At 48.4% G+C, this 13703-nt stretch overlaps 1 protein-coding gene and 1 long non-coding RNA gene across 4 annotated transcripts in view; one reads left to right on the forward strand and one right to left on the reverse strand.

Moving 5' to 3' along the window:
* The window catches only part of BCKDHB (branched chain keto acid dehydrogenase E1 subunit beta), a 262858-nt gene extending 260262 nt beyond the window's left edge, over nucleotides 1–2596 (reverse strand). Inside the window, exon 1 of one of the 2 annotated variants that reach the window (XM_075597957.1) lies at nucleotides 2404–2596. In XM_075597957.1, the coding sequence (XP_075454072.1) occupies nucleotides 2404–2548 (145 nt within the window). In that variant the 5' untranslated portion in view covers nucleotides 2549–2596. The remainder of the gene's footprint in view (nucleotides 1–2403) is intronic. The other variant, XM_075597956.1, reaches the window with a different exon arrangement.
* Nucleotides 2597–2733: 137 nt separating this feature from the next.
* On the forward strand, nucleotides 2734–8249 carry LOC142493626 (uncharacterized). 2 transcript variants are annotated; one of them, XR_012801165.1, is made up of 3 exons: nucleotides 2734–2798; nucleotides 6717–6819; nucleotides 7927–8249. It is a non-coding gene; the product is annotated as an uncharacterized LOC142493626 (long non-coding RNA). The 2 variants fall into 2 exon arrangements; XR_012801166.1 differs by lacking the exon at nucleotides 2734–2798 and adding an exon at nucleotides 4256–5775.
* The last annotated feature ends 5454 nt before the right edge of the window (nucleotides 8250–13703 follow it).

The following is a 13703-nucleotide window of genomic DNA, read 5'->3' on the forward strand; positions in this document are numbered from 1 at the left end:
GCCTTGCCCAAAGACACGCAGAATGCATTGCCCACAGACACCCGCAGAATGCCTTGCCCACAGACACACGCAGAATGCCTTGCCCACAGACACCTGCAGAATGCCTTGCCCACAGACACACGCAGAATGCCTTGCCCACAGAATGCTTTGCCTACAGACACCCGCAGAATGCCTTGCCCACAGACACACGCAGAATGCCTTGCCCACAGAATGCCTTGCCCACAGACACCCGCAGACAAGACCACACAAAATGCCTTGCCCAAAGACACGCAGAATGCATTGCCCACAGACACCCGCAGAATGCCTTGCCCACAGACACACGCAGAATGCCTTGCCCACAGACACACGCAGAATGCCTTGCCCACAGAATGCTTTGCCTACAGACACCCGCAGAATGCCTTGCCCACAGACACCCGCAGAATGCCTTGCCCACAGACACACGCAGAATGCCTTGCCCACAGACACACGCAGAATGCCTTGCCCACAGACACACGCAGAATGCCTTGCCCACAGACACACGCAGAATGTCTTGCCCACAGAATGCTTTGCCTACAGACACCCGCAGAATGCCTTGCCCACAGACACCCGCAGAATGCCTTGCCCACAGACACACGCAGAATGCCTTGCCCACAGACACACGCAGAATGCCTTGCCCACAGAATGCTTTGCCTACAGACACCCGCAGAATGCCTTGCCCACAGACACACGCAGAATGCCTTGCCCACAGAATGCCTTGCCCACAGACACCCGCAGACAAGACCACACAAAATGCCTTGCCCAAAGACACGCAGAATGCATTGCCCACAGACACCCGCAGAATGCCTTGCCCACAGACACACGCAGAATGCCTTGCCCACAGACACACGCAGAATGCCTTGCCCACAGAATGCTTTGCCTACAGACACCCGCAGAATGCCTTGCCCACAGACACCCGCAGAATGCCTTGCCCACAGACACACGCAGAATGTCTTGCCCACAGACACACGCAGAATGCCTTGCCCACAGACACACGCAGAATGCCTTGCCCACAGACACACGCAGAATGTCTTGCCCACAGAATGCTTTGCCTACAGACACCCGCAGAATGCCTTGCCCACAGACACCCGCAGAATGCCTTGCCCACAGACACACGCAGAATGCCTTGCCCACAGACACACGCAGAATGCCTTGCCCACAGACACCTGCAGAATGCCTTGCCCACAGACACCTGCAGAATGCCTTGCCCACAGACACCTGCAGAATGCCTTGCCCACAGACACCTGCAGAATGCCTTGCCCACAGACACCTGCAGAATGCCTTGCCCACAGACACCTGCAGAATGCCTTGCCCACAGACACCTGCAGAATGCCTTGCCCACAGACACCTGCAGAATGCCTTGCCCACAGACACCTGCAGAATGCCTTGCCCACAGACACCTGCAGAATGCCTTGCCCACAGACACCTGCAGAATGCCTTGCCCACAGACACCTGCAGAATGCCTTGCCCACAGACACCTGCAGAATGCCTTGCCCACAGACACCTGCAGAATGCCTTGCCCACAGAATGCCTTGCCCACAGAATGCCTTGCCCACAGACACCCGCAGAATGCCTTGCCCACAGACACACGCAGAATGCCTTGCCCACATACACCTGCAGAATGCCTTGCCCACAGACACCTGCAGAATGCCTTGCCCACAGACACCTGCAGAATGCCTTGCCCACAGACACCTGCAGAATGCCTTGCCCACAGACACCTGCAGAATGCCTTGCCCACAGACACCTGCAGAATGCCTTGCCCACAGACACCTGCAGAATGCCTTGCCCACAGACACGCAGAATGCCTTGCCCACAGACACCTGCAGAATGCCTTGCCCACAGACACCTGCAGAATGCCTTGCCCACAGACACCCGCAGAATGCCTTGCCCACAGACACCTGCAGAATGCCTTGCCCACAGACACCTGCAGAATGCCTTGCCCACAGACACCTGCAGAATGCCTTGCCCACAGACACCTGCAGAATGCCTTGCCCACAGACACCTGCAGAATGCCTTGCCCACAGACACCTGCAGAATGCCTTGCCCACAGACACCTGCAGAATGCCTTGCCCACAGACACCTGCAGAATGCCTTGCCCACAGACACCTGCAGAATGCCTTGCCCACAGACACACGCAGAATGCCTTGCCCACAGAATGCCTTGCCCACAGACACACGCAGAATGCCTTGCCCACAGACACACGCAGAATGCCTTGCCCACAGACACACGCAGAATGCCTTGCCCACAGACACACGCAGAATGCCTTGCCCACAGACACACGCAGAATGCCTTGCCCACAGACACACGCAGAATGCCTTGCCCACAGTCATATGCACACGTAGAATGTCACACACAATGTCATACACACTGTCACGTGGTACATCTCACCGTGCTCAGTGGGCTCGGGCTCTGGATGGAACGTGAAGTGCGCGGCCGTTCTGTTGTGACCTCGGGCAGTCGCGCGCAGGGAGAGCAGCGGGTGCCGGGCCGCCCCGCGACCACAGCGAGCCAACACTACACGAACCGCCGCCATGTTCAAGCTCCAGAGAACCAACTGTCGCTCCGTACACAGAGCGGCACGCAGGGGGCGTGACTACAGCTGGGACCGTTCCGATTGGTCAGAAGCAGGGATGGCAGGTGAGGGGAGGGGCCGCGACAACCAATCCCGTACTTCTAAAAGGGGGCGGGTCGCGGCCAGTATTTGTTACGTCCCAAAGGCGGCTCTGGTCTTGTGACGTGCTGTGATTGTGTGACTGGAGGGTTAGAGAGGGATGTTCCATAAGGTGAGGGAGGTACACACAGCTCAAGGGATACACATAATAATAACACTACGGATTACATCATTCTGACTGGCAAAATATACATTCATCATTATTAAATATATATTCATCATAGTATTATTATTATTATTATTAATATAGCAATATTATGTAACATCCACTATATTATATACATCTATTGAGTCACTTTTCTATTCTCCTAATACTGGAAATGAAGAGTCGATAACGGGCACATTGTCCCATACATTTCTATTCTGAACTACAGATGCAGCAGATGTTATTATACCTGTTAACGCACTTCGTTGTGTTAACACTGGCACGTTATGTACCAGTAGTGCAATTGAAAACAATAGTTAAGGAGATAACTCAAGTGTTATTTAACGTGTTATTGTGTTATTATGTTATTGCGTTATTATGTGTAATTTCCCATGAGCAGAGAATCCTTATTCGTTGTATGAGAAGGTATTGTATTGGTAATACCTTTTTTGTAATATTTTATTTTCCATGTAATTTAGCATTATTTCTCCTTAACATTCCAACAGGTTGGCACGTTAGATTTCATAATAATTATATATATATATATATATATATATATATATATATATATATCTCAAATGGAAATATTACTGTATGCTCATTTGCATGTCTTAGACAGGTCTGCAACCCCGCCTTTCACCATTATCACCCAGCACACAGCACTTCCAATGCAGCAAGGGATTCTGGGAAATGGCATGCAAATGAGCACACAGTGCCACCTTTTGTCTCAAGCTCACATTACATGAACAACCCTTAAGCCAATGCCAGCTGCTTTAAACACAGCTTTTAAACATAGCCTGGGATGAGATGCAAAGCCAGTAAAACCACTCACAGACAGACTGTTTCGACCTTGTGGGTCTCTTCAGTGTGAGGTTGGTTGTACTGGCTCTGCTTGTTTGAGACTAAGAGTAGGTCTTCACCACACACTTTTTTTACCCACCATAACGTTAATTGTGTGTGTGTGCGTGTGCGTGCGCCACTCACAATCACTGAGCCAATCACAATCAGCAATTCAAAGTCAGCCGCAACAAAGGCTCACGTAGTACTGCTGCGGCCAAGTTTATTCGAGCATTTGCCCGTTCTTGGCCGCAGCAGTAGCCTGGCGCGCGCCGGAGGGTGAGGGGCGCGCGCCGAAGCAGCGGAAGAGCGCCCTCCGATCTGGGCGCTCTCCCTACCGCTGCCGGGTCCCCCGGAACCCCCTGCCGCCGTCCCCCACATCGCGGGACACCAGGGCTCCCTCGGGGAGCCCTGGACGCGCGTGCAGGGGGCGCAGGCTCCCGAAGACGCGTGACCGCGCGTCGGTGACGCGCGGCACGCCGAGGGGCGGCCACTAGCAAGCCGGGAAATCTCCCGGCTTGCGGAACCGGCCACACTTTAATAAAGTGTGTCGGTAGTGTATGCAAGAAAATCATCAAAGAGGTAAAGCTATAGTGCATGATGAGTCCATTTGTACCACCACTATTGCCAGATATGGTGGTTCACCCCCTGGACATTGTGCCAAAGAAAACGGCAGTCAAATTTAGATTGCTATAACACCTTTCTAGCTAAAAACAGGGTTTTTGCACAATAACATTATTTAGATGACTTTATGTCGATAGGGCCACTACAATCCAATATTTGTAAATCACTGTTGAATTCACTCATCTCATTGATGCATGAGCTAAGTGTCCCCATAGTCACTATTTAAACTGAGGGCACCAACATGGTCATATTATTCTTAGGAATAGAGATCAACACAGCGGCGATGGAATCCAGGTTACACAAATAAAAAGTAAACAAACTAAGTGAAGCTATCCGGACATGGGTTATGGCAAAAACTTGACGCTGAAACAGAAGCAGTCATTGTTGGGTCTGTTAAATGTTACATGCAGAGTATTCACTATATGGCTAGTTTTCAGCTGTAGGCTAGAAAGGACAACTGTAGGATTTAGGAGGTCACAGCGCTGCATAAGATTGACTAAGGAGCTAAGAGCAGACCTGCTAGTTTGGGAAAGGTTCCTTTCCCAGTTTAATGTCAAGCGGCTATGGAGCTCCAGCTTTATACTGATACCGAAGAGACACACGGTTTCATAGGAATATTTCAGAGAGGAATGTGGCTACTTTACAAAAACATGAACAAATCAAGTGTAGCCAGGTACCCCCATCGGGCTCCCCATGTTCCGGTTTCCCCCCCCCCCTACCTTCAGAGTGCCGGCAGGGCGATAGATTTGCCGGCGTCTCCCGCAGCAGGGCACCGCCATGTTGGGCGCACGAACGCTGAGTCACGCATGCGCGGAAGCAGCGAGGAGCGGCAGAGTGCCTGAGAGGTTGCGCCTGCGCAGGGCCGACCCACAGCGGCCATTACAGGAGTTGCAGTAGCGCAAAGTGCGGAGCGGCGGCCATTAGAGGGAGAGCACGAGGCTCCCTATGTTAAAGGCTGCCGTTGGGACTACAGTCCCCATGATGCTCAGGGGAGTGACACCACATGATACCAGGAAGCCAGTAAGGCTGCAGGATTCTGCCAAAGGAGCAGGAAGGACTATTGCCTGCTGGGAGAGGAAGCGGTCAGTGAAGACCAGGAGCCTGAAGTTGCAGGTTCGTCCACGAAGCAGTGCTTCAGGGACTAGGCCAGAGGTCAAACCCCCAGGGCCCAGTTAGTCCCCTGAGTCACTGTAGAGGTGCTGAGAGTGCTTGCTATAGGGAAGGCCTTAATGCAGGGATCTTTCACATAGCTTGAGACAGATCATACTGCAGGACATTGCCTGAGAGTGGTGCAGCCTGAGTGCTGAAACAGATGCTGACTTATTAAAGAGACAGTCAGTCAAGGATCATCCGGCTGGAGATCCCTCCCCCCGGGAGACAGACAAGGGATTCATCTCTGCCAGAGCAGCGCATTGCGGCGTGGGATCACTGCGGCGTTGCTGATTCACCAAGGATTCTCCTGGTTAGGACCATAACCAGGGAGGTAGTATATCAAAGTGCACCAACGGGCCCCAACACAGGGAAGCGCTGTCCATTACACACACACTAACGTCCTAGCTGCTGGACACTGAGAGGTTAAGTGCCCTGGCACATTGGTACACTAAGGACAGAGGGTGATGCAAGGATGGACACGTGGGCTGGTGGGATGGTATGCAAATGTTATGCAATGTTATGTGATGCTGTTCTATTGATATGCCAAGGATAGTATTCTGATAAGCAAATACTGTTTCATACAGCCGTGTGTGTATTTACTGTATGGTTGTCTGGTGGGGCACACTCCCACCACGTTGGGATCCCTCATCAGTGGAGGCGCTGAACCGAGTGTAAGTACACCCCAGGCTCCCAGTGGCGGAGGCTCAGGCCTCTTGTTAGCCTCACAGGTGACAGCAGTACCAGTAGCTATAGTACTCTAGGGGTACACCCGCTACACAAGTAATCAGTTTTGTGCAAAATACATCAGTTTAAGATGGATCAGACAAGAAAAGGAGCAAGATAAATGTACCTAGGCAAAATAGAAGTAAAGTCTACCCATTTAAGCTGATAAAAAGATATGTCAAGGAGAGGCCAGAGTGGGGGGAGGCTTTCCTGGTACACAGGGCCTGCCACCTCTATCGCTGTAGTCTTCAATCATTGCCTACAGACAAGAAATGTGGACACAGCTAGCATTGGCATTCACTAGTTTAGAATAGGCGCAGCATCAGAGGAAAAGTGGATACCCACCGATGATAAAATAAGGAGATGGGGATCAGACCACTTCAAATCATAATCAAGAATAAAGCAGACAGAAGTGTCAAGAGAATGCAGATTATCATAGGGAAGGGGGTGTTGTAAGTGGGGTCTCACAAGGGCACAGAAAAACAATGCTGGTTATACGGAGCGGATGGGTAATATTCTATTGTAACTAATAAGCTTTGTCTTTTTCAGGAATCAACAAAGTTATGCCATGACTGTATTGAGTTGGTAAACGAACACAGGACAGACTGCACACGAAATGATGAATATACTGTACGTTGGCTGGGTCAGTGAGGTATGTGCCTGGATGCCCTGCTGCTGACTCAAGTGAAACCAGATGAGGTGCTACTGCACCTAAATGACAACGACCTGGGCAATGAAAAATCAATGGAGCTGATTTTCCAGATACAGACGGATTGCACCAGGGGTAGGGCTCTTTGGGAGCAGGTCGTAATAATCTGGTCACTTTATTACCCACCTAGATCGGTAAAGAGAGGGCAATGAAAAGAGTGAGCAGAACAAATAGAAAATTCATCCTTTCGTGTGGGGGTAGGGTTATCAAGCACAAGGTAATAGACATGCAGTGCAAAGGGCTGTATAGGAGCAGCGGGGTGATCCCAGTTAAGGTGGGACTTAATGGGAACTCAAGGTTGCAAACTGCAAGGCCAGCTGAGGCAGGGATGCAGCAAAGGGTAGTAGCCTGGAGACTCTAGCTGTACTGACGGACCGATTCACACATGAGTTAGGAGACAGACGAGCGCTGAGCACCAGCTGTACATTTGGGCTTACGCAATCACAGGTTCTCTACAGCTAATGGAACACAGAGAAATGGGAGAGCACAGTATGAGGAAGAGTATGAGTTTAAGGAAGGTAAATCTTCTTTAACTGGTGATTAATGGGGTGAAATCACCCCAATTGATTCTCTACAGCTAATGCAGGGGGGTTGGGTGGAGGCCTAGCTAGTCAGTTGGTTGGAACTCCACCCCGATATTGGTGTTTTGGGGTCGCCTTATTTTTTGACAGCTGGCCAACAGTTTCTGTTTTTTGGTGTTAATAAAACGGTGACATATTTGACTTCCCAAAACAGTCCCGTTTTGGTGGAGGCCGTATACCGGGGGATTGGTGGCCTAGTCTGATTATGAGGTAAAGAGCATTGGATGATGCAGAATTGAAGGAGCCTAGAATGCTATACTCATGATGTATGGTATAGGTACAGCTGCAGCGGCCCTTATTTTAAGGCATCACTGCACCGTTTTCGTGTGCGCTGCTGTACTCCACGCGGCATGAACACGGCCAATCGCCCCAGGCACATGTGTTTATCGCAGTTGCTTTGTTTGAATTTTATGGATTGTGTGCAATTATATGCAATGAAATGAATGAATTGCTACTGTGTCAATTTCAGGTGTTTAAAAGACAGAACACTAAAATGCCATTTCCTGCACTCGCATCTTAAGGCGGTACGGTTGGAAGTAATCCCGCGCCATCACATGGGTATTCCAAGGTATAAACCGCGTGATTTCGTAAAATTATGGCCGCTGCATCTGTATGCTGTCTGTAATTAAGGTGTGCGTAGTTGTCCCCTCCCCCATATGTCCTGGCAGGGCAGTTTGTCTCATTTAAAGTGCTGTGCTAGTGCTAATTTGTATACAAATTTCCCTGTATAATTGAGCTCTAACTGTGTATTTTCTTCCCTTTTCTGTTCTGTACCCAAAACCCCTCAAAATATCTTCAAAATAAACAGTTTAAAAAAAATGTGTGCTCTGGTCTCACATCTTTTGTATTAACAGGGATATGTGCCAAGATCCTGGTGCTGGGACAAAACTCCTCACGATCAGTTGTTTTAAGTTTGGTGTTTGCCTGTAGGATAGAAATGGGGGTTCTGGAAATATTTATTGCAATCTGTCATCCTGATAGAGGGATAGCTGTAGATCTTTAGTTATTCTGTGTAAGGGTTTCAGTTGGGGAATTCAGGTGACCGGAACACTAATAATTTTTTTTATTCTACATCCCAGAGTGCAGCTTTTCTAATATCCCACATTTATAAAGATGCATATTTTTTCTGATATTTATAGGACATAACTAGCACCCACTAGAATTGTGTGGGGTTTCTTGGGAATTGCTTAAAATGTCGAGTTAGTAGCAGGTTTTCTTTATTTTTGTGTTTATGTTATACAATGCCATTGGTTGTCTGACAGCGATAACCCACCTTAAATGGCTCCAAAAGAGTTTACATCACATTGACTGATTACAGATGTATCCGGACTTACCGTTCACATGGCCACGAGTGTGCGGTCCTGTGACTGCGCCCAAACGGATTAACGCTGCGGGAGGTCCCGTTATAAAGAATGGACTCCACACAGCGCTGTCGCGGCAGTCACCTCCCTCTGCGCCTCGGTTTTCCTATGTTTCACTCCCAAAAGTGCTATGACAATTCAACAAGCACCTTTTTGGGACCTTAAACAGCGCTGTGGATGTCTTGAAAAGTTGAACATGTGCTACATCATATTCACCAGCAGGTGGCAAAAAAATAACATGGTTAGGTTCAGACTACAGTCTTTAGGGCTAGAGTTACGTAAACATGGTGCACTCCCTCCTAGGACCAAAATGCACCAATACTAGAGATACATTTAAGAGATTAAGGCCCGGATACATCAAACTCCGTTAAAGTGGAGTTAATATCGCACGCTGTCCTGGAACTAGATTCCATATTCCTCTGCCTCCCTTTTCAGTTTATGGGATTCATTTCTCCCTTGTTCAGTTGCCTGTTATTTCCCCTGTTCCAGCAGCTTGCTGCATGTGAAAGAGCAACATTTTGCTACACTTGTTGTTTACTTAGACATTTCAGTGAGTTGCTATAGCAACCTCAGCCTTTCTGTCAGAATGGGTTAGTCTGCCTTCTCCCCCTCTGCCTTGCTTACAGATGGTCTGTCCCCAGGCTATCTTGCTACCCAGCATACACTGGCACTTCCTTTTCCACTTCTACACTGGCTGAGTGAGTACCCCTCCTGTAAATTGCTCTACTGTCAGGACTTATCCTTTTTCACCTTTCCCCACTATCAAGCGCACTCACCATAGAGACATTCTCTCACAACACCATCATCCACAAGTGCCTTTGTAAATCCATGCTTTTTCTCAATAAAGTAAAGAAAGACAAAGAACTTGTTGTGCTTGTAAAAGGAACAAGTTGAACCTATCTGGGCTAATCATACCACACATGACCCTGGCCTCCAGAATATTCAACAAGCACCTTTTTGGGACCTTAAACAGCGCTGTGGATGTCTTGAAAAGTTGAACGTGTGCTACATCATATTCACCAGCAGGTGGCAAAATAATAACATGGTTAGGTTCAGACTACAGTCTTTAGGGCTAGAGTTACGTAAACATGGTGCACTCCCTCCTAGGACCAAACTGCACCAATACTAGAGATACATTTAAGAGATTAAGGCCCGGATACATCAAACTCCGTTAAAGTGGAGTTAATATCGCACCCGGTATAAAGGGGGGGAAAATACGGGCGTTATTACCACAATTTTAAGTTGTTATTCATTAACATTATGGTAATTTATCAGGTGCGATATTCGGGCCAAAATTGTGATGCTGGAATTGACGCCACCGTTAATATTGCATTGCGATAATATTTCTAGAATAGGCTTCTGTAGTATTTATTATTACCTTAACAGTTAGTAATCGCATGGCAATGCTTTACTAGCCACTAAGGTGGCCAAGGGGGGCAGGTAGTGTCGTTTTATGCTTATAATAACCCTTTTGTATCTATTTGTGGTCATCTATCATGTAAACCCATGGCTAGTTGACCTGTGAGCTACTATGGGGTTAATATGTACATTGTACAGTAATGTATTTTAATAACTATTTTAGCATCAATTTCAGGTTCGTTTAGCTTACTGTATCTTGCATATGTATATAATGGCCATTATATACATAGAAAAGATAGGGATAATGCCAGTCTGGAGTAGGTGAAAAAATATTTGCGTTTTTTTTTCTGCTGGTAATTCCGTTCCGATAAATATCGGACCGTGATGAATAGACGTTTTTACCAAAAAATGCTGTATTTTGCCTCTTTTTTAACGGATCCGATAAAAAGTGTTTAATTTTTTGCGGTGCAACATTGATGTAATCATGATACTTTATAAATAAGGTACTTTTTTGGGCGATAATACCGCATTTTTAGGTTACCGCAACTTGATGTGTCCGGACCTAAGTGCCATATTTACGAAGTGGTGCTATGCTATAACACAGCGGTGCGCAAACTGGGGGGCGAACAAGATTATTTAGGGGGGGCGCGGGCTGCGTGCGGGGAAACCTGGGGCGGGCAAAGCTGTGCATGGGCAGCCAGAAGCTCTGTGCTGAAGCTGCTTCTCTGCTCTGTCTTGCAGAGGGGGCGGGGCCTTGCTGCAGGGGCGGGGTTTTCCTTTTCTGCACAGGCATCCCCTCCTCCTGTGTTGCCTGTCCCAGTTTTCAGCAGCATGGGGGGACAGGAGCAGACTTATAGTAGTACTTCCCCCTCCCCCAGGTGAAAGCCTGTGACTTATGTGTGTTGTGTCTGTCTGTCTTGTATGTGTTGTGATTGAGTGTGTGTGTGTTGTGATTGACTGTATGTGTGTGTGTTGTGTCTGTGTTGGTTGAGATTGTGTTGGCTGTGATTGAGTGTGTTGGGATTGTGTTGGTTGTGATTGAGTGTGTGTGTGTTGTGTCTGTGTTGGTTGTGATTGAGTGTGTTGTGTGGTTGTGTGTTGTGTCTGTGGGTGTTGTGTGTGTGTGTTGTGATTGATTGTGTGTTGTGTGTGTGGATTGTGTGTGTGTTGTGTCTGTGTTGTGCCTGTGTTGGTTGTGATTGTGTGTGTTGTGATTGAGTATGTGTGCTGTGTGGTGATTGTGTGTATGTGTGTTGTGATTAAATGCAGCGTTGCGCAAACTGGGGGGCGTATGGTCTCCAAAGCTTGGCGCTTCGGGAGACAAACAAAATTGACTCTGAAGTGCGCTCAGCAGCAGTCAATGCAAACACACACAGCCACACAAAAATAGCCCCGATCCATGCCCCCCTGCTCGTGCTTGCAAAATTATGCAGGATAACCTGTGCTCATGCTTGGAGAGTTGGTGATGTACCCTGTGCTCATGCTTGGAGAGTTGGTGATGTCACCGCTCTCAGCGGCAGCGTGGACGCAGCCTAATTTTGCAAGCGTGAGCTGTTGAAATAAGTATTTAGACATATTTGTATTTACATTGTTATACCGTTTAATAAAGGTTTTTTTTTCATGTGATTGATTTCATCAGGCAGGGGGGGCCCGAGAAATTTCATGGATGAAAAGGGGGGGCTCTGCATAAAAAGTTTGCTCACCCCTGGTTTAAAGGGTTCCTATGTCCTCCATTTCTTATACTCTGTATAAAAAAAACAGCACAGATTGCTCCTTTAAGCCCATCTAAGGGGTCTGACATATTGCTCTGTTAGTTGAATGCACACAGAGCCACCTACGGAGAGTCAGCCAGGACAAATGTCCCGGGCCTGGCTGCTCTGGGGGGGCCAGCTGGCCTGCAAAGGAAGTTAGGCCTAACTTGCTGCAATGCCAGCAACTGGGCAGGCCTGTCTCTCTCTTCAGTTCCTGTGCCCGAATCTTCTTCCATCTCGTGGACGGACCCGTCTCTCTCTCTTCAGCTGGGGCTCGGGCAGGGTCTCTACTCAGGCCCCAGGTAGGCCAACATGGTCCTATGCCCTCCTTTTCTCCAGGCTCCTACTCCTCTCCCTCCCCCCCAGGCCCATATCTGCTCCTGTCCCACTCCCGACACATATCTACTCACCCCCTTCACAGACCCATACTTACCCCTCTCCCCCAAATACCACCTCTGCCCAATACCTCCTCCCCCCAATACATTCTTCTTACCCTCCCCCAAATACCTTCTCCCCCCCAAAAAAAATATATTCTCCCTCCCAATACCTTCTTCTCCACCCCAAACACCTCCCACCAATACATTCTCCCCCACAATATTTACTCCCCCCCAACAGCTCCCCCAAATGCCTTCTCTCCCCAATACCTTCTTCTCCCCCCTCAAATACCTTATTCTTCTCCTCCAACACTTTCTCCCTCCCTCCCAATATCTTATCCCCTTCCGATACCTTCTTCTCCTTACTAATACACTTTTCTCCCCCCCAATACTTTCTTCTACCTCCTAATACCTTCACACAATACCTTCTTCTCCCCAAATACCTTCTGCTCCCCAATACCGTTCTCTCCCCTCAATACCATCATCTTCTCCCCAATAACATTTTTTCTCTCCCCAATGCCTTCTGATTCTCCACAATGCCTTCTCAACCCCAATACATTATTCTCCCCCAATACCATTTTCTCCTCCCCAAATACATTCTCCCCAATACCGTTTTCTCTTCCCCAATACTTTCTTCTTCCACCTAATACCTTCTTCTGCCGCTCAACACCTTTTTTCTCCCTCCCCCAAACACATTCTTCTCTCCCCTTCAATACCTTCTTCTATTCCCCCCACCAATATCATCTCCCCCCCAGAATACCTTCTTCTCCCACCCAATACTTTCTTCTTGTCCTCCCAATACATTCTTCTTCTCCCTCCTCCAATACCTTCAGCACCCCCAATACCTTCTCCTCCACCCCAATACCTTCTCCCACCCAATAACGTCTCCTACCCAAAATACCATCTTATTCTCCCCAATACCTTCTTCTTCTTACCCAAAATACCCTTTCTTCTCCCCACCAATATCCTTTTCTCCCTCCCAATACCGTCTCCCACCCCACACCTTCTTCCCCCAATACTTTCTTCGCCCCACTAACACAATCTTCTTCTCCCGCCCAATACCTTCTTCTCCCCACTAGCACAATCTTCTCCCGCCCAATACCTTCTTCTCCCCCTCAATACATTCTGCCTCACAATACCTTCCTCTTCTCCCCCAAAATATATTCTTCGCCCCAAATTCCTCTTCCTGCCCCAATACCTTCTTCTCCCCCCCAACACCTCCAACCAATACCTTCTTCCCCCTCCCAATACATTCTTCTTCTCCCACCTCAAACACCTACCCCACCTTCTTTCCCCCAATATATTCTCCCGCTTCCAATACCTTCTCCACCCCAATACCCATTTCTTCCACCTAATACCTTCTTCTGCCGCTCAACACCTTTTTTCTCCCTCCCCCAAACA

This window comes from Ascaphus truei, chromosome 4 (assembly GCF_040206685.1).
Source record: "Ascaphus truei isolate aAscTru1 chromosome 4, aAscTru1.hap1, whole genome shotgun sequence".
NCBI classification, from domain to species: domain Eukaryota; kingdom Metazoa; phylum Chordata; class Amphibia; order Anura; family Ascaphidae; genus Ascaphus; species Ascaphus truei.